At 39.5% G+C, this 24175-nt stretch overlaps 1 protein-coding gene and 1 long non-coding RNA gene across 12 annotated transcripts in view; both read left to right on the plus strand.

Annotated features, from left to right (window-relative positions):
- Positions 1–24175, plus strand: part of trpm3 (transient receptor potential cation channel, subfamily M, member 3) — a 143147-nt gene that overhangs the window by 5966 nt on the left and 113006 nt on the right. For 10 of the 11 annotated variants that reach the window (XM_044198016.1, XM_044198022.1, XM_044198018.1 and 7 more), the window contains exon 1: positions 344–558. The exons of the other annotated variant lie outside the window; for it this stretch is intronic. In XM_044198016.1, the coding sequence (XP_044053951.1) occupies positions 358–558 (201 nt within the window). In that variant the 5' untranslated portion in view covers positions 344–357. Of the gene's footprint in view, positions 1–343; positions 559–24175 lie in introns of those variants that run through there. 11 annotated transcript variants of the gene reach the window in all.
- On the plus strand, positions 17267–20211 carry LOC122876989. Its single transcript, XR_006378174.1, has 4 exons — positions 17267–18034; positions 18619–18736; positions 18831–18963; positions 19979–20211. It is a non-coding gene; the product is annotated as an uncharacterized LOC122876989 (long non-coding RNA).

The raw sequence follows: 24175 nt of genomic DNA on the forward strand, positions 1-24175 counted from the left end.
GACTCTCATCCCTCCCAGAGGAAGGCTACAGTGAAGAAAAGAAGAGCACAGGAGTTCAGCCGAGCATGTGAAGATCTGTTTTCCCACTCCTTTTGATCAAGAGATCAGAAGAGAGGGAAAAGTAAAAGAAACAGGGAGAAAGAAGTCGGAAATTTCTCTTGCACAATCTTTCGAAGTGAAAAAGAAGACTTAAAGAAAGAGGAGAAACACAGAGACTCAGGCTAGTTCAGAAGGCAACAGAGTTGAAAATGAAGTGAAGATGCCACTTGTGGCACTAGTTTGATTAAAGAACAGCCTCCACGACATAGCGTGTCTGCCCTGCTTCTCACATCTCTTTGACCAATTTTTTTAACACCAATGGCTTCCAAGAAGTGGGCTGAGCGGAGGGAGTTGCGCAGGGAGCGGCCGTTCTCCAACCGGGATGATTCATCTGTTGCGTCCGGGACGTCTGGGCCAGGGCGTCCCACCACCAGGGGGCGTTTCTCAGAGTCTTGGAAGAGGCTCAGCTCCAGAGGGGGGTCCACCAAGAGGGGGGTGCTCAACTCTCAGCAGCCACCGGTAAGATGTTTCGAGGATACACAGGGCTCCTCTACATGTTCCTCCAAAGATTAATCAATGACCTGGGTGCTGGGAGGGAAATGGGACAGGAAAGGCTGCTGTCATGATAGCACCTGGCCTGGGAGGGAGTTCAGCAGCAGTGAGGGATTAGGAGATAAATGGGGTAGAGGAATTTGCAAGACTAACTTGTTGGTTAATTTACCAGTTTAGTAATAAGTAGATTATTCACCACGTGGTGCCTCTTGCCAACACTCGAGTATCTAAAAATGTGATAAAAGGCGTCTAGCATTACCCAAACTAAGATGCTGTTTTTGCTATTGTGCAGTTTTTAGCTTTACACAGTCTTCCATCACCTGTTACCTTGGAAACCAGGTACTATAGTCAGAACAGAAAATCATGTTTATATTTGGGTTTGTTTTATAAATATACTCTATATTGTAACTTTACTACATAAACATATTAGATTACCATTTAGATTTAAAGCTGCTACATGTTCTCTTTTGAGATAATGCTAGGTAATCAATGCTAGTCACCTACTGGAGCACCACAACATATTATCTACCAAAGACTATTGGTGATTATGATGTCTGTGCTCCCTGTACATAATGAGTAAATTGACCAAAGGGCCAGTCTGTCAGAAACCCTCAGCACACAGTGGATATTTAATGGATAAAAAGAAGGCACATGTGTAGCATGCAATAGTGATTCAACCTATGAAATAACCTACCTGGTGTATGAACCAAAGATGAGATGGCCCTAAGGAGAAATGTGTGCAATTTGCAAGTTATTCATCTTTTGAAAGGCAACTGTCGCTTTTATGGCTTTATAATCCAATGCATAATGAACAGTGTTTGAGTAGCTTAGATATTACCGTCTTTATAGATGCTTGGGGATCAGCTAAAATTCTGCCGTCACAGAAATTATAAAACATGCACATGTAAATAAAAGGGGGCACATTTGTTTGCTAGTGCCAGTTGGTTTCAGTGGCATCAAGTGACTGACAACAATAATTCTTGAGGATTATTATAATCAAATAAACATTACCTGCTGGTAAGGGGTCATTAAGTTGAATTAATTAACATTAATTGAATATCAACAACTGACAGCAGGGAGGCTTTCAATGACTTTGGCTACTTTCTCCAGTGAAGCTATTGTGCATGGTGCGACATCACAATTGTAATAGTAGTTTGAGGACAACTGAAAGATTGGAAGAGAAACACTGCACTTATGGAACTTGTGAATGATACACCTGAAGACACAGTACAACTGTTAGTATTTGTTAAATTATGTTTTAAGATTTGCCATCAAAAGCATTGGGAGTCATTGAGAGAATTGTGAAAGAGGAACTACTGACTATTTTGGAAACTGGTTGCACACATACACTCAGACCCTGTCTTGCTATCTGTTACTCTTCTCTTTTGTTATTTCACTCCATTCCCATCTTTTTGCTTGACTCCTGCATCTGCTTCAAGATGCTGGGGTGCTTGTAGTGCTTTAAAATTGATGTATACTCTTTGTTTTTTGGGAGCATCTATCAGGCTAGTGGGAAACATTTCTCCATAGTCATTGTGGCAATGATGAAACTTCACTGTGATGTGGATCTGATGGATCTGGGGTCCCATCCACTCTATTTTTGAAATGTAGAACTTCAATGATGTTTATGGATCAAGGTCAGAATTACTAAAGCTGGCTGGTAGCTGCTGTTCATGGACTATCACACTTAGCCAATCTGTGGGGGTATATTTGGCAACAATATCTGAGCTGGGAGATGTGTGGGAGACAGATATGCACGGCTGGAGATATGAGATCCATTTCTGTTTTTTCAGTTGTGTCCTAGTAGCCAGTGCTATTTTGTAATGCACACATATTATTTTTAATAAATTTCAGAGTAAATGTTTTTTTTTAAGCAATACTTACTGTGTCAAATATCTGATTAGGGACTATGTAAATGTAAAGATATGTGGATTTTTAAAAACGGAATCAGTATATTTTATAACAGTAGTTACAGAAGTGTTTGTGCTCCTGTCTTTGTCTCTAGCTGCATTTAAGTTTGTGTGTGTGTGTGTGTCTGTCTGTGTGCACAAAGAGAAGCTAAGCTTGGTGCTCTGGGATGTGTGTTGCTTGGATATGAACCACAGAGTGATACTACCTAATACTAAATCATTAGACACTTTGAATCATTAGCCATTTGTAATGGCCAGGTGTGTGTGTGTGTTTGTTCATCTGTTTGTTACTGAGTCAGTGAGCGATCCTGTGTGTGACTGACTGAACGAGAGAGGCAGAGAGTGAAGGATAGAAATTGGAAGAGAATGTGACTGAGAGATGGAGAATTACTCCACAGGCGCTTTGAGAATCCTATAGAGTGCAGCAGAGATTTTTTTAGGCCAACCCAGAAGTTAACATCGCCCTGGTTCCCTCCACAAAAAGCCAATGGGATTTTTCCATTGGATTTTGGATTATTGCAGAAAATAAGCTCTGTGGCAAAAAAAAAGTTTGATACTTCCATGTTTTGTTCAGCAAGATAATCTTCACAAATGAACACCACTTTTAAGCTTAAATGCAATTGCCAGAAGTAATAGCTATCGTTAGGCTATAAGCATGGCTTGGCTCAGGAGGTAGAGCTGTTGTCTAGTAATAGGAAGGTTCCTGGTTTTATCCCCAGAGAGAGTGTCGAAGTGTCCTTGAGCAAGACACCGAACCCCTTACCTCTCCTGATGAACAGGTTGGCACCTTGCATGGCAGCCTTTGCCATCAGTGTGTGAATAGGTGAATGTTAGCATGTCTTGTAAAGCGCTTTGAGGGGTCAGGAGACTAAAAAAGCGCTATATAAATGTAGTCCATTTACTATTTACATATAAACAAACTACACCAAGGTGGCATGACTTCAAAGTCCCTACCACTAAGCTTCAGTTTAGTGTCCCCGACAACCTCTGTAGTCTCATTTAGCCAGCTGTTAGCAACTGCCTTTTTTAAGATGCGTAAAAGCTTCAAAATTCACGAGTGGGGTATTTTACCAACGTATTTTATGTTGTAGAACAAAACGTGAAAATCTCTTAAGCTTATGTTAACCACAGACCTCATTTCAGGCATCTAACCAAAAACCCATTCAAAAAACCCATTGACTTTGAGACGAGGAAACCAGAAGTGCAAAAATGCTAACTCATTTCCAGGTTTTAGGACTCATTCCTGCAGCACTCTATCCTTGGTGATGGTGCTGAATGAGAGAAAGACGAGAAGAATTAGAGGCCAAGTCAGATAGAGAGAGTGAGGAGAAGAACTTCATGAGAATTCAACACTGGATTTAAGTTGGTTTCTTTAAATCCAGAGTGGAAGTCTGAATGTTACTGTAGGGGTGGGATTCGATTCCTCTCAGAAAAATTAACTTGCATTTAGTGCAGTTGCCACTTAATATTATTGATTACACCTGTGCTTTTCCTGCTTATGACATGTTGAAATGTCTGCAATGAAAAATGGCTATGGGCAGTAATACATAGAGCAGCCTCCAAAGATGTCTTTTTCATTGAAATACTGCAGACTGGGTATTGTATACTTCAGTTCCAGGGTCAGTATCATCCATCTAATGACCTTTCAAATGAAATACTATAGCTTATTGCTCCAGTTCTTCCTTTAACCCTAGGAGGAGTAGGGACCCATGAAGTTGTTGCTAACTTTAATGTTGGTGTTACTTGCCTTGGGTTGAGTGCTCTTGAAGGTAACCCTAAGGCTGCCACTAACAACAATTTTTCTATCGATTAATCTATCGACTATTTTACCGATTAGTCGATTTAATCTAAACGATTCATTTTCCTCCAACTGCCTTTCCTGTCCTACCTGCCTCCCTACAATCGCAATTCTCTCTTGAAAGATTATGTCTTGATGCAGAGTCAATAATCAGAAATTAAACATGGAGCATTACTGATCTTATTGACAATATGCCAGCATTTGAGTGCCTTAACTCTTACAGTAAGAATTATGGCCAACAAGCCACTGTTGAATGTTTATATTTTTCAAAATAAAAATAAAATATATTTTCTGCATTTACACCCCTAATGCAAGTTGTCTAACTAAACTAAAAGATAATGGAAGTAAATTCATCTGTTTATTTTAATTATGGATAGGTACAAATACGCTATGTTTTAAAAGTAGCAAGTAGTCACACAGTGAGAAAAAACATGTATAGAAGATGCATCGATAATCGTTTTATCATCGCATCGTAGCCCTCTGAATCAGAATCAAATCGTGAGGTGCCTAGAGATTCCCACCCTTACCGGTCACACTGCTCTACAGTCTCTGAAACCAGGCGCTATCCTGGCAGAGTTCATGGATACCAAGAAGCTTCCTTTGGTTTGTGTTCATTTGTTGGAGAGAGAAAAAGAGACAGTCAGAGACTGTGGTGGAGCAAGAGGGAACGCCAGTAGCGAGAAACCCAGTAAATCAGCGAAAAAGCGGTTCCGTTCTAAAGCACAAATAATGACGTAGTGATTTTGAAGACAATGAAAAATCATTCGTCGGTTTAAAATATTGATGTCGGCGCATTTATTGATTATGTCTACCTCTCGCGGCTGCCCTAAGGTAACCTTACTGTTACTGCCACCTTCTAAAATGAATGTCAAGTTTGGTGGTGCCACCAGTATGTGTTTTACTTGTTTGGACATGTTTTGCACACTGCAACTATTTTGTTTAGATGTCCCTTATTGTTTTTGTGCAATCCAAAGTTCTTCCAAACTTTTTCCTTTAGTCTGGCCGATACATTGGAGTCTGATGTGGATTTTTTGTGAATGGCTCAAAGTAAGTGCTGTATGCAACTGGAAGACATAGCAGGAGCATGACAAAGACTTGATACATACAAAGTTTTTGCTTAATATTTTGCCTGAACTAGGGATGGGTGATGTCTACCGAATTGGTATATGACGATGTCCAAAGTAAAACAAAACGATGGACGATGATATCGTTGTTGTTGTTTCTTTTATACTTTTTATATGTATGTATGTTGGAAAGTAAATACTATTTCTATTTTTTGCACATTTGAGCCCATTCACAGTTTATCCTCGCCTAGTCTCCGGGTCTTTCCTTACTTTTCCTCCCTGTAGCCTACGCTTAAGCTACCTCATTGAGCAGAGCATCTGATTATAAAAAATATTTTAAATACTGGTCATAGTGATGTAACTGCAGAAAAGGCAGTCAGCACAGCGGATGTGAGCGGATATTGATCAGTGACGGTGGCAAATCACCTTGCATTATAACGGCGACAAACTATATAACGATTAGGAATTATTTGTTTGAGACAGGTGTAGCACTTTGCTTCATGTTTGGTAGGCATAGTAGTTTTAAATCACGATGGTAGAGGGCTCAGTGGTCGATGACTTGTCTGCCACCTCTTTACACACCTACCGTACGGTATTTTCCACTTGCTGGACTGTATGTGTGAGTCTGTGAGAGTAGATATCAAGTGTGTGATAAAGTATGTGTCTCATTTTGTGTGTTGTGCTTCTTTCTTTATTGCCATATGAATGCCCCGCAGTTCATCAAGCCATCTGTGGATCACGGAGGCCTTCTGTTCAGTAAAGCTAGAGAAATCCCCTGTTCCTTTTACAGCAAGACGATTATGTTTTTCCGGTTTAAACTAAGCATTTGATGTCTGTTTGTGTGTTTGGCTGTGTGTGTATTTTAATGTGTTAACCAGTATGTCATGAGGGCTCTCCCTTGGAGAATATGGCAATTTGAGGTACGATGGTTGTGTCAAAGCCTTGCAGCTCACACCATCACCCTGATGCTTTTGGCTGTAATGAGCCTCATCTCATGTCACAGTGGGACCACCCCTGGCTTCAGAACATGACTTCAAAAGCTCCCATAGCCCATTTGTTCCCTTTCCTCAGTGGTCTTTAGTCGCTCTGATTAGGCTCATTGGTGCTCTTTTCATGTTAAGAAAAAGAAAAATACCCAATTAAAACTTACACCAAACTGCATAGAGTCTTCTTAACTGAAACACAGCAACTTGTACACATGTGCCTTCAAGCAAAAGTAAAACAGCCATAAGCTGGTAAAATGCTGAACTGTCATAGAGAAGTTACCAAGCTAAAAGGCCTGAGTAAAGGGAGGTAATGGTTGTGCTTCAGTACAACACAATATTGACAGTATCAATAACAAAATAGTCCTTATTTGCTTATTCATTATGATTTGAGCTGAACTACTATACTGTATCTACTAGCTAATGATGCTGATTTGGGACTAGGCATTATTAAGTACACTATGACATATGTGGGGTGACTAAACAATATTCCTTCTGCATTCATCTAACCACTTAAATGTGTCCACTTAACATTAAAAATGTCGTGTTCCCATCATGTCCCACAACATCTGTGTTACATGTTTGAAGCGGCTATAATCAGTATTTTTGTAATGACAATGTATCAAATGACAATGTGAGAACTACTGTATGTGACAATATGAAAGGGGTCGCTCGTGGTGGTGAACCTATAGAGAATTATTAACCAAATCTGCAGCTCCCCTCAGCTTTATGGAGCTTTGTAGCGAGTTTCAGCTAATTTTTTAGCTGTGCAGCCTGCAACTTTACTGTTTTGGTTCACTCTCACCGCAACTGGCTGAAAGACACAATTAGCAACTAGCTGGTGGACATAGTAGAGCATTTAGCAGCATACGAGCCAGATATATCCCTCTGGAGTTTGTAGAGACCAAAAGCAGAGCTAAAAGGAAAATTATGGACTTACATTCATCAGTTTGCCAGAAACACAACTCTAAATGAAAGGTAATGTTGCTCTGTAACTGCTGGATGTGTAAATAAGCAACTGTTAACAAATTAGCAAGCTAACAAGTTTGCCATATCAACTTAAAAGGTGACGATACATATGTCAATGTTGTGTTTACAACCTGTTTCCACTGCCCCCAACTGACCAAAAAAACAAGTTATTGCAGGTTTAATCATTCTAGCATAGTTTGGACACTTTGTTACTCTTTCAATGCCATTGCACATCCCTCTTAAAATCTCATCATATCATTATACATTGTAATTAGAGTACAAAAATAACAAGCTCTCCATCTGACCTCTGATCTTTCTTCATGCACAATACACATATGCATGCTTAAATAATAAGGGCACTAAGTACTACTGATTTTTCACTGCTTCATTGCAAGAAAAGGGCTGGTTTGATTTTGTGAGTGAAAATGCTTTTTGTTCTTTTTGGATCTCCTGTACTCAGGGGAAACAAAACTGAAAATGTGTGAATGCTTGTATTGAATTCTCATTATAATGAACTCAAGTGTGATATTACTTCATGAGGGAGAGGTTGGAAAGAAGCAAAGAGTTTTGTCGGTTCCTATGGAAACGGTGCATGGTACAGTGATTTGTGTTGTTTTTAAAAGGGATGATTTTAGAACAAAGAGCAGTGGCTTGCACACTTAAGTGTTTTCTGTGTTATGCTGCTTGGTAGCATGATCAGCCAAGTGACAACTTTTCAACACATTTTAGTTCTGAAAAACACAAAATAATAATAGGTTCAGAGCCCTGTTGGATGCCTGGAAACTATCTCTCCCACCGCAAAGCTCGAATTTAAGCTATTTGATCATGGCAGTGACATATATTCAAAATCAAGTTTATTAGTATGCTCACTCAAACAAGGAATTTAACTCAAGTTTCAGTAGTTACTTAGTTTCAGTGTACTTACATGTAGTGCCAAAAACAAACATACAGAAATATAAAGAAACATACAGCTATTATACTATACAACCTCAGATACAGCCAATCATCATTGTCACCTGGAAAATGCTGTTTCTGTTTCTGACTTCCTGCCCGGTTCATCTGCTCTGTGCAGCTTGATGCGGCTTCCGTCAAAAATAGACTCGCTGCGTATTCACTGCGGAGCAGAGCGGAGAGATGCTCCTGGGAGGCTTCTGGGGTCAGGCAGTTTCTTGCAGTCCTTGATCACTTGAGGTGTTGCAGCATGAAATGTTGTTCCATGTTGACTGCCTTGTCTACTGATCCGTTTGTATGCAGGGTTTTTTGGTGACCAGTATGATTTTGGAGTGATTGTGGACAGTGTGCGGGCAGTAGAGTGAGACACTGTCTGCTTTCTTTTTTGTTATGAAGATACAGAGAAACAATAAATGTTCAAAGACTCTTTCCATCTTAATTTGTAAGAATTACTGTACAAGAGAGGTTTAGAAATAGGGCTGTAGCTGTCAGGACTGAATAATAGTTTTAGTGCTAATTGTTAGTTTCCTTTTTTGTTCATACGTTCAGAATAAGCCATTTGCATCAGTTCAGTTTCCTGCAATCTGTATTGATAGATACAGCTAACAGTCAAGTATCAAGGAAATTAGCCAACTAGCAGGGTGAACCGTGAGTGTGCAACGAGCGACGCTGTACAGTAGCTCCGATGTTGTGTTTACAGTGGACAGAAAAAGACATCTTGTTACAGCTGTGAGAGGCTTTTAAAAATATAATTGGGCCTTATGAGTGAAAGAATGGCTTTTTAACGTGTGTGTCACCCAGGAAATGTTTGTTGCACAGCCCAGTGCCGTCCCTGGCGACTTGTTTTGTATAGTCTCATGCCTCAGCGCTATAAAAAGTTCACCCACTTCCAGAGTAAGTAAAATCACAATACTTTAGCAAAGGATAAGCCAGTTATTGAACTTGTTACACCAAAAGATTTGACTGACAAACAAGTCACAAGACACAGACCCGAACATCGACAATATTAAATGAATTATGAAAAACACCACTATGAAATATAAATAAACTTTCTAAAGTTTGCATTGGAATTGAAAACTGCTATAATTACATTGAAGATTGAAGATTACAGTGCGTATATTACTGTAAAAAGAAGACTAATAAAATATTTCATAATGATTAACAATAATCACTGCATAATAATAACTCCCTCTGTCTTACTCCTCAAGCAACACTTAAAGATGTTCTCATATAGAGGTACTCAATGAGGACAGAACATGCACATTACTTGCTTTCCCCACCAGTATCTACTCTGCATAATGTATTTCTTTTAACTGCCAAACCACGCTTTGGCTGCATCTTCATCTTTGGGTGGTCGGAAGACTAGAAAGACTCTATACCAGTATACTCCATTTACCATTTATCTCACCTGCTCCAAAATTGAAATTGAAGAGTGGTACTGTCCCAACTTTCCCAGCAGCCTCATCACTTAGAGTTCTCCAGGTTGTGTCTTTGGCTGCATGAAGAATATGACAGTGCATCCTTTGCAGTATGATATGAGGATGAAAAATAGGCCCACAGGGCTTAACACAATTTTGCTGCTATGCTGACATGGGGCTTCTTGTGCCCCCTTCTGGCTCCTACTGTGAAAGACTAAGAATTAAGAGACCATTGAGCACACAATTATTTTTCTAACATGAACATGACATTGTGTTAGATCTCAGATTTATTATAAAGGGAGACTAACAATAGCTAGTTTACTGACATACGTGGGTGATGTGGCTAGCCACTGCAAGGTAGTGCTAAAACTAAGTGTGAAGAAAGAAAAGTATACAGATGGTCTGGTAATGGCATTTGCTTGAATCCTACTAACACTATTATTGTCTCAGTAAAACTTTGTGTTGTTTCTGTTCAAGTTTTCTGTTTTCCAAAAAACATTGATTTTGTTTTGTTGTTTTTTTTTTAGGCCAAACTCACTTCCATTTTCACTGGGCCTGCAAGCAGCATTTTTTACTTGCATTGTGGTAAAATAGTTCACAATGAAAATCCCATTGATGATCAGCCTCCATTGAACACTTCTGACTTTGGAGACTCCCATTAGTAGTATCAAAAATGACACTGTGGCAGACAACAATACACACTGCTATCTAACTCACAACTCTGGCTCTCACGAGACTCAGTGCACATGATTGGAAAGTATGCAGCAAGGTGACAGCTCACTCTCTGTCAGACAACTGCAGACTACAGAATCTGTCACTGTTTGCATCTATGATATGAAAAAACTCAAAATGTAAGAAACATGAGGTGTAGTATGAGTGTGTTTGATAAGTCAACTGCATGAGACTTTGTGGGTATTTAGACTGAAAAATAGCACTGTGTTTAAGGGCTTTAAATAAAGAAATTAACTTCATTATATAGGTGTTAATAGGTGTTTTTGTTCACTGAGGTGTAGGAATCAGTTTGTACTTAGTTATTACTGTAAGTTTTTATTTCTCACTTCCTGTGAGCAGATATGTGTCCATGCACTAAACCATAATCACTTCTGCACAAATAGTATGAATTTATGCCTTCTTATTTAGGGAGAATGATACATTATTCTCCATCCTGCAGTCCGACTTTGTTACTTAGACAGATAAGATATTCTCCTTCTTATATAAACAACATTTCATTATGTGGCTGCAAAGTTTCATAGAATCCATCTCCAGCTAACGTTTTATCCATCTAAATAAAAGTTTACCCACAGATGCATTGTACAATAAAGTAACTTGCCTCTCATGATCTTGCCTCATGATGACTGGACATCATCTAGAGATGTCCCAAGCCAATCCTAAGGATCGGTATCGGGCATATTTTAAATGATCGGTATTGGCTAAAATAAAGCTGATCAATTTCATTCTTTACTGTACTCTACTGTGTTGTCCACCTTAATCTGCTAGTGTTGCAGCGCTGCTCTCCTTTACGACAGCCTACAGTGCAAGCTTTGCTCGTATATGTGAGTGAAAATTAGTGTGAGAATGTGAAAAATTATTTGGTCACACTGGTCTAAGTGACTCTGAATTTTGACATTCAGGTTTGCTCAGCTCCGATTTTCTCTCTTTGGCAAAGATTAGCAATTCAGAAAACATTCAGCTAAGCAGCTTGTCATTTTTAGTCAGCTCTGACAATCGCTTTCACAGGTTAAAATGACAAACGCAGACAGCGACATGTCATGTCAGCTGTCCCTAATTAACTTGATAACAGGTCAGAATTAAACTTGGCTGTTGTCGGATTTGTGTGTCTGTACAAATTATTTGTGAGGGAAGGACCACTCTGTAACGCTGCTGTGCAATTATGAGTAGACTGAATGTTTCTGAAGTTCCAACAACTCCAACAGGCTGACAAGTCTTCTCTCTAGACGATCGCGCCACGTCAATTTCAGGAGTCGGAACCTCCCAGTTAAACTTTCATTCATATCATATCAATAATTTAAGATGATCCACTTCAAGCTCAAGCTCATGAAAAATAAGCTGTGCCAAAGTCAGAAGACTACACCTCCTGCTCCTTTATGTAGTATTGGATCTGACTCACTATTTGCAAATAGCCAATATTAAAGGGCTTGGATCGGGAACAGAGCCAAAGAAACTTGATCGGGACATCCCTAACGTCATCCCCTGTACTAATAAACTGTACTAATAATAATTATAACAACTATGTTTTGCATTTTATTCAGTACAAGTTATTTTTGAATTCATGCACATTCTTTTCATAGAAGCATGCTTCATAGTATACAGTCAACAGCGTGGGTGAATAGTTCCCGCGGCCTATTTGTAAATCATTAGCCTATCGTAACACATCATACTAATTAATGAGAAATTAAGTAGCAAAGGGAAGCGGAAAGATGAGAGAACCATTTAGAGAAAGGGTAGTGGGTGGAAGACGGACAGAGACAGATGTGTGGAAATGTGAACACATCAATCCCCACATCGCCCTGTAACCACAGCACCAAATAAACCAGGGAGTACCAGCAGCAAAACGAGAAGCCAGTATGCCAAAAAGTTATTTTTCTTTCATTTGAGAGTAATAGTAGTAGTAGTAGTAGTAATTGGTCTCTCTCAGTAACTGTCATGCCACGGACACTTTCATTTCATTTTCAGTGGGGCTGAGTCATAACAAACCTGAGGCTGGGCTGCTGGCATGCCAACACAGCTAAGTCCTCAACATTTTAATCTGCTTAACACACGTTTCAGTGGCAGACCGGTAGTACAAATAAGCTGGTTATTTGATGGCAGTGATGGTGTGTGTGTGTGTGTGTGTGTGTGTAGGGTATTGACTGACATCCGTAGCAACAGTAGCTTGGAAACAGCCCGAAGTATCATGAGTTTGCTTAAGCAGTGAACGCGGTGGGAGGTGTTAGATAGTGGGAGAACGTGCTGAGGAGACAAAGCATGTTTAGGGAGGATGAAAACACTTGTATGTGATTGTGTTTGTGTGTGTATGTGAGACAGAGGAGGAAAGCAAGTGTGTTACAGATGGAGCTTTAAGTGTGAGAGGGTTGAGTTGGCAAGGTAATTTTGAGATGTCTAAGGGTGTTAGGTGTTACAAATGAAAGTGGTACATTTTATCTTTCTTTTTCTCTCTCTCTCTCTCTCTCTCTCTCTCTCTCTCTCTCTCACACACACACACACACACAGACAATCAAACAAACCAATTCTTGTTGATGCCTAACTAAGGAGATCTTCTCCCTTGATACCATTCAGAGAGATGATGTGGATGGTGAACTTTTCGGGTGGGGGAATAGAAAGGGCAAAATGAACTTTGGCCATGAAAAGGAAAAGGGAGGGTAAAGGAAAGAAAGAGAACAGGGTCTGATAAGGTCGCTTGGCAAACTTTTGTTGCTGTGGCAATGATTCCTCAGCTCACCTTGCTGAGGTAATGACCACAGTTGACCTGACAGACATTATCTGTGTGTATGCAGTGTGATTTATGTGTGTGGAAACGTGGACTGCCTGGTGGAAGGCGTATTCTGACCTTAAAAACGCTCATCACCATCGCTGCAGTTTGACTGTAGTTGACTCTCTGGGCTACAGCTCGCCAAGTTCCACTGAACTATTAGTGAGTTTGACTGCACTGTCTGCCTTTGTCTAGTTAAATTACTAAAAATAGAAAAAAACAGCTGGCAGATTTTTGTAGATGAAATACCACATCCTACACCACCAAGAGCTCATCATTTTTCTTGTAGTCTTGTAAATACCATGCAGAAAAGAACACATGCATGGTTGTCTGAAAATATGTGATCAGATTGCATCAAAATTCTAGATTTAATTTAATATTATTTATTGCCTCTTCTTTCTGTCTGTTTAATTTTACCAATCTGCAGATCCATTCATCCCCATCTCTTTTCTGTCCATGTGATTTAAGAAAGGGAGAGGTATGACAGCTCTATAATCCTTTCTCTCTGCAAGGCTTTTGGATTATTTGTGGAAGTGAACTGTAAGAGAACACTGTGAGGGGCTAATGAATTAAATTGAGAAGCTCTTTTTCATTATATCACAGGGATTGAAGTGTGCTATTGTCCTTAAGTTAGCTTTGTCTACACTTTGTGCTCCTTGCCCTCCAGGCCAGTGCATTAATTCTGAGTGGCAGGGATATAGAAGTGAAATCACTTGTTGGTGCACATTTTCGTGCCAAAGTGAAAGAAACAGTTAAATCCGCTCTACCTGGAATGCAGGATTAAAAACTAGTGTCTCAGTGGGTTTCTTATCTACTGTTTGGATGCCACACACACACATGCACACATACTGTGCACACACAGAGAAACTTGAACATATAAACCAAATCATAAATGACCAGAAGGTATCTAGTGTTCTAAGATTTCTAAATTACTAAGATAATTAATTATTGACAGTTGTGTTCATTATTACCAGGGCACGATGGAGAAAACACATATTCATAAACACATGGCATGACTTGCCAAAGCAATATATAGCCTGTTATAAAAGAACATGATTTGAGTTGCTCCCCTTATGGATTTGTCAGATTACTGGCATGGGTCCTGATCAAAGCTTTTTTAAACCCTCCTCAAAGCAGCCTCGCTCTGAATTCCTTCTGCTAATTTATCCTCACTTAGACAGAAGAGAAAAGGAGCAGAAGTGGAGAGAGAGACACGAACAGAAACATTTCAGAGATGCTCAGTCATGCCTCAGACAAAACAGTTTCCATTAGAGAGTTCACATTGGATTACAGCTTTTTTGTAAGCAGAAAGAAATAAGTCTTAGTTTTCATTTCCCTTACTCCTTTCAGAAAAAAATGTCATTTTTTTCACAGATTTTGGTGCAATGTGTTGATGTCATGAACAAGGCTTGATTATGGGATCTCGACTGGCAACACAGCCACATTTAGCTTTTTTAAACCTGAGCTCGAGACTATTCTTTTTTTCCTATACATTTTATTATTTTAGTATCATCACTATTCAGGGTTTCTCCCAGGAACTGTTTAGTGGAGATGGTATGCAAACAAAACAACATGGAGCTACTGATACAAGTCATGTCTGTTAGTTTTCCCTAGAGTTAAATATTGGGTTTATAAAAGTGTACTATTTTCTTTTGACATCAGCAGAGGCGGTCTTTATTTTAGGTGAGGTAGCTCGCCTCCACTGTAGTATGTTGTGGGAAGCCCTGGTATTTTTAGTATGCTGAGATTATCATTCATTTCATGAGTAGAAAGCAGTCAGGTGTCATCCAGTGTTTACTCCTGGCCCTCCTCAAACCTGTTGCCAAACCTAGAATTAGGAAACCCTATAAAAGGGAGCTCTGTGTTTATATATGAATGTAGATATTTTTATTTATGTAAATGTAGACATCTTTGAATAGAGATCTGTTGATCTGAAACCTGTGTTGCACCCTCTCTTTGAACTGTGGCTTTGAAGCTCTTCTGTCTGATGACATGGACTTTGGGCTTTGAGGCTAAGCGTATCCTTGTATGTATTTCCTGGTGTAGCGGTCTGGCAATAATGATTGCCATAAAAGCCATTACCAGGGGCCCCGGGGCCACTGGGCTGTGGTTCTAGCTTTATTACAGCGACTCGCAAGATGGTAATTACACTAGGTCTACGTTGCTACGGCAACATGGAGGTTCTCAACGGCTAATGCAGAATTTATGTCAGGGGAGTTTGGCATTTTGTTTTCATACACAATACTGCAGGCAGGCATTCGGTTTTTGTAGCTGTACATTGTGTACTTCTCAACAGGGGCTCATTTAAAAAACGGAGGGACAAACTCCACTATTTCACCTCACTGGTTCCATCCAGTGCTCAGCTGAGCACTGATGCCTGGTTTTTAGGACAGTCTGCAAACACAAGCGACGTCAAAAACTCAATAGCCAGGAGCTTTCAGACCAAGCTAGTCTGAACTAGACTGATCCAAACTCTGCCTTCTTTGCCAGAGGGAGATTATCTCATCAAAATCCTTGCTTTACGGCTTGTGCTTGTCTCACATAAGCTAATATTGGCATGTTTAGGATTAGTTTAGTAAAGTGGGCCTTTTCTAAAGGTATACATGTAATGAATAAAAGTACAATATTCTTTACTCAAGCCTCTGAATATCTTTTAGTCTGTGAAAGTTTCACTAAAAGTTTCTCAACTTGATCCTGGACTGAATTAATGAATCAAAAGTCTAGTGAAGCCACACAGAGTGCTGAAGAATGAGGCTTTTGGTTTACTCTGCAGTATTGAGGTGAAATAAGCGACTGTTCATTATAGGGGCTTCTGACACTGAGCCATGTCTGCATTGCTCTGTTGACTCAGAAGATTAGATCGGCAAGCACTAAAGCTAATCTAGCATTTATAGATTTCTGTGTGCGTGTGTGCGTGTGTGTGTGTGCGTGTGTGCGTGTGTGTGTGTGCGTGTGTGTGTGTGTGTTTTCTCTATTTCTCCACTGATCACTGGACTGACAGGGACTGGTGGCTTCAGGTATTACCAGAGAGAGAGAGAGAGAGAGAGAGAGAGAGAGAGAGAGAGAGAGAGACCACCATGTTACCTTTTGTATGAAATGTGGGAATGTGCAGATGGATCATCCTCCTCTCCGACGTAAACAGAGGTTCCTGCATGAAGGTGACCATTTTCTTCCGCTGCTGTCTGTTCAAGTTGTGTCTCTAAACCCTGCAGGACATCAAATCACACTGATGCATCGTAGACTGGGCTGTGGCCAAAAGTGAATTATTTTTTTAAACACTACCAAGGAAATTTAAAACAGATGTGATCAAACAAATACAACAAACAATAAATAAATAGACATAATGATCAAATATTATTATAATTGTCTTCAGCATTATATGCAAATGTGCTGGTTTTTGTCTTCTGCATCACCTCCAGTGAGTGCAAGCATCGTGTCCTGTGAATCCTAACTTTGAGAGCAGCTTTTGACACAGTTGACAGTGGTATACTGATAAACCAGCAGTGGATTGTCACATTTGACACTGCTTTTCAATGGTTTTCATTCTTTCTGGCAAGAATTTCATCTCCACTGGCAACAATGACTCCACCATAGCCCTTATAACCTCTGGAGTGCAGCAGGTTTCAATTTGTGGGCCAATCTTATTTTTCCCTGAGGCACATCATATGTAGACATTGCATTATTTTCCATTGTAAAGAATTCAACACTTCCTGCCAAGCCCAGCAACCTCACTCACATGTCATCTTTTTAGTTAAATGTCTAGTACTGTAGATTTTCTTATCAATTCATATCATTGGTTCAGACAAATTTAAATGCTGAGTCATGTGGTCATCTTGTTTATTATGGAAGCAAATAAGGGGTTATTAATATTTTGAGCTTGTGAAATTATGTTGACAATTAATTTCACAGCCTGCATTTGTGTATCACCTTTTGTGTGCATGCATCTGAATGTGTGAATTTGTAAAAAAAAAAAAAAAAAATGTTCTCACAAATTTAAGTTTGTAATAAAGTTTTGCAGCTGTAGAAACATTTAGTGGATGTGTGAAAAAGTTTTGTGCACACAGATATAATTTGCACATATGTAAAAAAACTTTTTCTAGCTGTAGAAATAGTTTGTGTATGTGTAATTAAACTTTGTGCAGGAATATTTTCAACAGTGAGGTTTCACAAGGTCTGAAAGATGGACACACAAATTCCCTATATGTGTATGTGACACTGAAGTTACAAGCTGCGAGTTACAAGCACGAATTTTGACCCTGTATCAGCACGTTGGCCACTAACCATCCAATCAGAGGAAGTCAAACTGTCCAATCAGGGTCGTGTCTAGATGGTAACCCTGGATTTGCGAAACTCTCGCGAGATTTGTATGGGTTGTTTCTTCATTGTGCACATTCCTAAACCTACTCAAATTGTTAATCTCGCAAGAGTTTCCGCAAATCTAGGGTTCTAGACAGGACCTCCAATCCGGGGGCAAAAAGGTTCTAGAACGTGCTGGTTACTGACCGCTATGCTAGCTTTGCCAGCCGGCTAGCCTGCCAATCATACTTACAGACCACGCTGTGAGTTTTTGCTTCGGGATTTCACATTAACTTAGTTCCAGTAGATGCAACACATGGGATCAAAAACGTGAGCTGCCGTGGCTGTGTCGCTCACTCAGCGAGTCAGTTTAGTCTCTCCCTGCTGCAGCCAGCTCACAGCGGGGTCTGTGAGTATGACTGGCTGGCTGGCTAGCTAGCGACCCCCGCAGGCGCTAGCTTGCTGTCGCGGCAGTTTGACGAACTTCTCTCTGCTGTTTTGGTGCAGGAGAGACTTGAATCGCTGTCAAAACACCCTACAAGGGAACAAGGCAGATAAGCTCAGGTTCATTTATTTTATAATGAACATTTGTGTTGTGATATTTAAACCATCCATCAACAGGGAAATAAAAACTGCTTGTCTATGAGACCGGTCACTTAACAGAGCTCCAGCAAGCTCACAGGCGTGACAGACAGGCCAGGGCCGCCGCTGGCAGGGACCAGGTCCCCCCTAATAATTTTGATAGTATTAATAATTTTATTAATATTCATGAATATATTTGATATTTCTGCTAATAACCAAACCTGCCCTACCTGAATCTCAACATCTGCCTTGACTACTAAGACTATAAGCCCATGTAAAGCATATTAATCTGCTTTTGGCATCCCTACTGTACACCTTTGGGCTGTTTGTTTTAGGATTGATTTTAACATTTTATTAATTACTTTTAGAGCACTTCATGGCCTGGCGCTAGATTAATGTCCAAGTTATTTCTCCATTAACCTGTGCTTTTCCTGTCAGGGCCCCACGGCTCTCAAATCTGCCAGAGATGGCTGGCCAATTCACTTTCTCCTTAAAAATCGTTTCCTAAAACACATTGTTATTGATTGCCGTCAACTGTGGTTTTATATCTGATCATTCTTTTTTAGGAAACAACAATCTCATAAGGTCAAGGCGGCTGCAGTTTTATGAGCCAGGCTTCGCAGTTGCTGTGCACTGACTTCAAAAGGTCAATGGGAAACAACTGCCTTTTCCCTGATTCGAGTGGTAATTGGCTCTGAAGTTTCATAAAAAATATTACATTACTACTTAGTTTATACTATGAACGTTTATTCTTTAACTGGATAAATATTACGCACAGGGGCTTGACCAACTAACTTCTGCAAATTTGGCGACCAGAGTTGCAAGTGAAATCCAGTCACAGTGCACTGAAATTTGGAAAGGGATCTAGCAGGATGAATACATTAGTAGGAGGAGGAATACATTCTCAGCAGGTAGAGTTGGGTGAGCTTCAGTAACGACCAATAATATCATTACCATTTAAAAGCAGCAGACAGTTTCCTAATGGGCCACAACGAGAATACAAGTCACCTTCTACACAGAGCAGAAAACTCAGGAGACCCAAAGTACATATAGCACCCCAAATATAATTACACAGCTGCTTCCAAGGACAGTGTTGTTTTTTTCAGGACACACTCTAATTCCTGCTTTAGCATACTGGTGCACACAAAGGTATTTTAGAAATCAATAACATCAATGTTAAACTAAGAACATCATAATGCCACTACTGCACATACATTGAGAAAAGCAATCTGGATGCTTATCTCCCCTTGAGATATCATTGCTGCTAGCGACACAGGTATTATATATAGTCAACAGCAAAGGAAAGACCTAATACATCCTACAAGCAGTTGTGGACAACTCTATTTAAAACTAACCCAGTAGAGACTGCATTAGGGTAAAAATTATATTTTGATGTGCATTTGAAGGTGCCAGTGTGTGCACCACTACCAACTAAAATCACAGAATTGTTCTTTGGAGTTTGTGACAAGAGGTGGTCACACTATGTAATGACCCCTAAGTGTTGGTGCTCTCCTTTGTACATGTGTGCTCCTAAAAGGCTTAATGATAGGCACCGGGTATCAGATTTGATTTTGTTTATATCCTTCGTTTTAGATATGATCTAAATTACCCTGGTAGACAGTTAATGTTGTTGTCAAACGCAAATAAAACACAAACGATCTCTTTTCTGCTGAGAGATTCAGATGGAAAACTTAATGTGAGGGTCTGAATCGCTTCAGCTGCTTTAATGCAGCGACATTATGCAAAAGAGCAATTCAGTACTGGCATCCAACAATGATAAGCATGAAATGAGAATACCACAATGTTTATCTTAAATAGATGTGTCCCTTCATTTCTCTCTCTTCATCCCTCTTTTCTCTGTAATTTTTTCCCCCGTCTTCTTCACTATTTGCCTTCATTCTCTTTTCTTTAATTCTGTCCTCTCAGTCAGTATCAGACAGGTGCATGCCAGAGGGACTGCAGGTATGTTCTCTTGTCATGGTTCTTTGTCACACTTCTCTGCTTCATCGGACAGAAGATGGAAACGCTAAAAACTCTTGCCAAATGTACTTCTTGAGAAACTTGAAGCTTAACACCAGATATTTAGACCTGCACCAAAAATTTTATTTAGTTTTTAATGTTGATTGATTCTGGACAGTTTAATAAAGAACTACTCACTGTTTGTTTTGCCTGCGTATTTTTACAGCTGTAGTTTAGTCTGATGAAGTGTACTCCCAAAAACCTCAAACCACAAAGGCACAAACAAAAGCACAATCAGTTTGTTGAACCACTTTCTGTATTGGACTGCTGTGGAAAGCAAGATATAACATTGTACATAGGTCCATGCATCTAACTGGTATGATTTTGGTTACAATTGAGCTGTATGATAGAAAAAGATGGGAAAGATACTCTGTCTATACTGTTCTGTATTCTGAGGATTTTACATATGTAATACATCAGAGGCCCAATGTTATGTTCATTTGGCAAACATTGGCATGTTGGCAAGTATGACATACCAAAAAATAACACTGGTATCAAGGGTGTAAAGTAACACATTTTGAGTACTGATACTGTAAATTAGTAGCTTTTGCATGTACTTGGATTTTTTGAATACATTGTAAAAGCAGTACTTTGTCATTTCATCAGATTTCTACTTAAGTATTACACTACATTTGTGAAGACAGGAATGACAGAATAACAGCATAATAGTTATGCCGTTACAGAGTCAGGAGGACAATTTGCAGTGAAGTTTTCTCTGAACCTCTTTTCCCTCATTAAGTTATCTTTGATCTTATTAAGAATAGTTGGTCACCATTCTGGGTGGATGGTGTCACCTTTTTCCTGGTAGTTTACATATTAGTGCTCATACTGAGCATTTAATAAAAGCTGTATTCGTCTGTTAGTTTGTCTGATGTCCATCAGGTTGTATGACAAGATAACTAGATATGACATACAGTTGTAATTACAAAGTCACTATGTTCAATTTTGTCTACAGGAACAAATGTCTTTAAGTCAGAGAGATGTAAATTAAGGGATGCATTTCATGTGGTTATGGTTACTGTAAGTTTAATAAGTTTAAGTTTCTCAATCATAAATGTAATGGTGCTTATCATTGTTCTACTACAATTATGTTGTGAGATATTTGTTGTTTTATTATTTTCTATTATGGGGAATGCCAAATGCCACATAAATAATTTCTACTGCAGAGAAAAGAGGATTGACTCTTGCTGTTCCTTTGTCAGACTACCTCACAGCATGAACAATAATATGTGCTAAACTAAAAGGTTGAATTTATCTGGAGGGAAGAATGTTGACGTTCCCCTTCCTTCCATGACTAAACTTTCATTGTTAAATTTTCAATTCATTCTTCTCCCCTCGACCTTGTTGCTAGTCTTGTCTCAGTCTCATTTACCCTCATCCAGTGTTCAACAACCTGACTTATTGAATCCCTGTCACATCTACTTTATCTGCTCTCACTCTTCCCATTTACTTGCCTACAAATGCTGCTATCTACCTCTCCTGCTGTCATCTTACCTACTTACCTTTCCACCCCTGTCCTATTAGTGTCACTTGTTTGTCTCTTACCCAACATTTAAATCTCAGCCCCAGTGCTCCATCATGATAGATAGAAAGATAGATAGATAGATAGATAGATAGATAGATAGATAGATAGATAGATAGATAGATAATATAAAGAAAGGCAGAAAGAACATGCAGGTGTAATAGTAGGAGGAAAGTAAGGGCTGCTAGCTGGAGAGTGGTGAAATAGAGCTGATAATACCAAGAGAGGAGTGTTTTCACTGAGGTGATAAACAATCTCCTGATTCAGGCTGCCGCTAACGACTATTTTTCTATTTATTAATCTATCGACTATTTTACCGATTAATCGATTAATCTAAACGATTAATTTTTCTCCAAAAAAATCTAACAGACATTTAGTTTGAGTTCATTTCATTTGGAAAAAAAGTATGTCATTGTTTAATGCAGCACAAAACAAAATGTAAACAAAGGTTTACATGTTAAAGTGCAAAACTGTAGGTTTTCACGCGGTGGCCAATCCGGTAATCAGACCGGTCAAAACTATGATACTCTCCCAGTTGTGTCCTGGCTTGATTTATTTTGTGTACCCAGCTTGATGTCTGTGTCTGGCTTGCAGTCTGTGCTGAAAAATAGCATACCACGAAGCGTTCATTTGTCTGAGAGAGAGAGGGAGAGGGCGCTGTGGTCGAGCGACATAGAGAATGAATAAGGAGAGGGAGCGCCAGTAGGAGAAAGCCGGTGAATTGGAGAATTAAAACGTTATTTTCTGATTGTTTCACGGCGGTTACGTTCTAAAGCACAAATAAACACGCCCGCACCGCTGTGCTGTAGTCATGATGTAGCAATTACTTAGTGATCTTGAAGAAAGACAATGAAAAACCATGTGTCTTAAAAATATTGATGTCAACATATTTTCAGCGTCAATGTAATTGATTACATCAGCTACTCGCAGCAGCCCTACTCCTGATAAAACTGTACATTACTGTAATGCCACATTGGATGTGTACATCCAGTCTATGACAAATTTAACTGTAATTATTGGAATTACTGGAATTCAAATTTAAATAAAACGATGTGACAATGTAAAGGTCAATATTTTTAAGAAGATATTGGACCCTTTGATCCCCTCAGATAAGGGTGTATGCTCAGGTAAATTTGATTTGGCAGGCAAATTTCATGGTGTCCAGAGGCTGATGGATCTAAATAGTAAACTGAAACTTTACTGATCTGAAATAACATTATGTTAAGCTGTGATTAAGGGCTAGCTTAAGTGATTGCTACATGGACAACCCCTGCAGGTCATTATTTTTAATTAGTAACATCTTCTCAATCTCTTACCTCTGTCTTAATTGATAACGCTGCTGTTTGTCAACAGTTGTTTGCACCTGCCAATAAGATTTAGCAGTACTGCTAGAGGCCTAAATGTCAGAGCTTCAGGGATGTGAAGACAGATACTCTATGTGACAACTTGTGGGACACAAGTAACAAATTTGAGTTTAAGGCTTGTTACAGACGTTTTAGGAAGCATTAAACTGCAATGGGGTATTACCATATTAACACAACTATGATTGGACACACAACTCAGTGGTTTATAGTGAGTGATGGTGAGTAGCGAAAACAGAACTTTTTGAGACCTATGGCGTGAATGTGAGTGTGTGTGTGCTTGTGTGTATGTGTTTTTCCATCTTGCAGGCTAATAATCATTGCCTCTCTCCAGATGGAAAAGTGTACCACACTCAGCAGAGGTCTTCCTGCTTCCTCAGGGCAAAGGACGTAGGGGGTAGTAGTTTGTGTGTGTGTGTGTGTGTGTGTGTGTGTGTGTGTGTGTGTGTGTGTGTGTGTGTGTGTGTGTGTGTGCGTGCATATGTGTGTTTAAGTGCATACAGAGGGAGGTATTGAACTGTCACTTACTAAGAATCCTCCAGAGGATGAGTATCACACAGAGAAGTGGGAGAGGAAGCCAAATTAGATAGAGGTTTTGGCACCATCAGTCATTGTCTCTGTGTAACTGTGTGAGTTTGTTTGGTGGACGCAGTCATCAGTACTTTGTGGTACTACATGTACTTTTTTTCACCATGATTGACCATAGAGAAAAGAGAAAGAAAGAGTTCTGCAACAACAAGAAGTAGAAGTAGATAGTTTGCGTGGATGCTATCCCTGGAGTAAACACCATTACCGTTATATTAACTGTTCTGAGTCACAACAAATGGGAATTGAATCAGCAGGATACTCTTTATCAACTGAATCACAGCTTTGAGGAATCAAATGGTTGCCTTTCTGTATTTACAAAAGCTTCAGTTCAAACAAAACATACTGAGAAACAATAACGAGCATCTTGGCACATAAATTATTCAGGAAAGACTTTATAGGCAACGTTGTGTTGATAGATCCTGACATGTAGATCCACACGGCGAATTTCAAGGCACCTGTGCTGGCGTGCTCTTCACATAATAATCTTTTTCGTCTATCTTTACTGTGATATTTGTTGTGATATGGTTTGTCAAAGCATAGTTCAAAGTCCAACTGGAAATCACATTTAATCATCCCTTTTTGCAGACTAAAATAATGTCAATGTGTTTTTTACATGTATTCCTAATAGTTTTC

The sequence above is a fragment of the Siniperca chuatsi genome, linkage group LG5 (assembly GCF_020085105.1).
Source record: "Siniperca chuatsi isolate FFG_IHB_CAS linkage group LG5, ASM2008510v1, whole genome shotgun sequence".
In the NCBI taxonomy this organism is placed as follows: Eukaryota; Metazoa; Chordata; class Actinopteri; order Centrarchiformes; family Sinipercidae; genus Siniperca; species Siniperca chuatsi.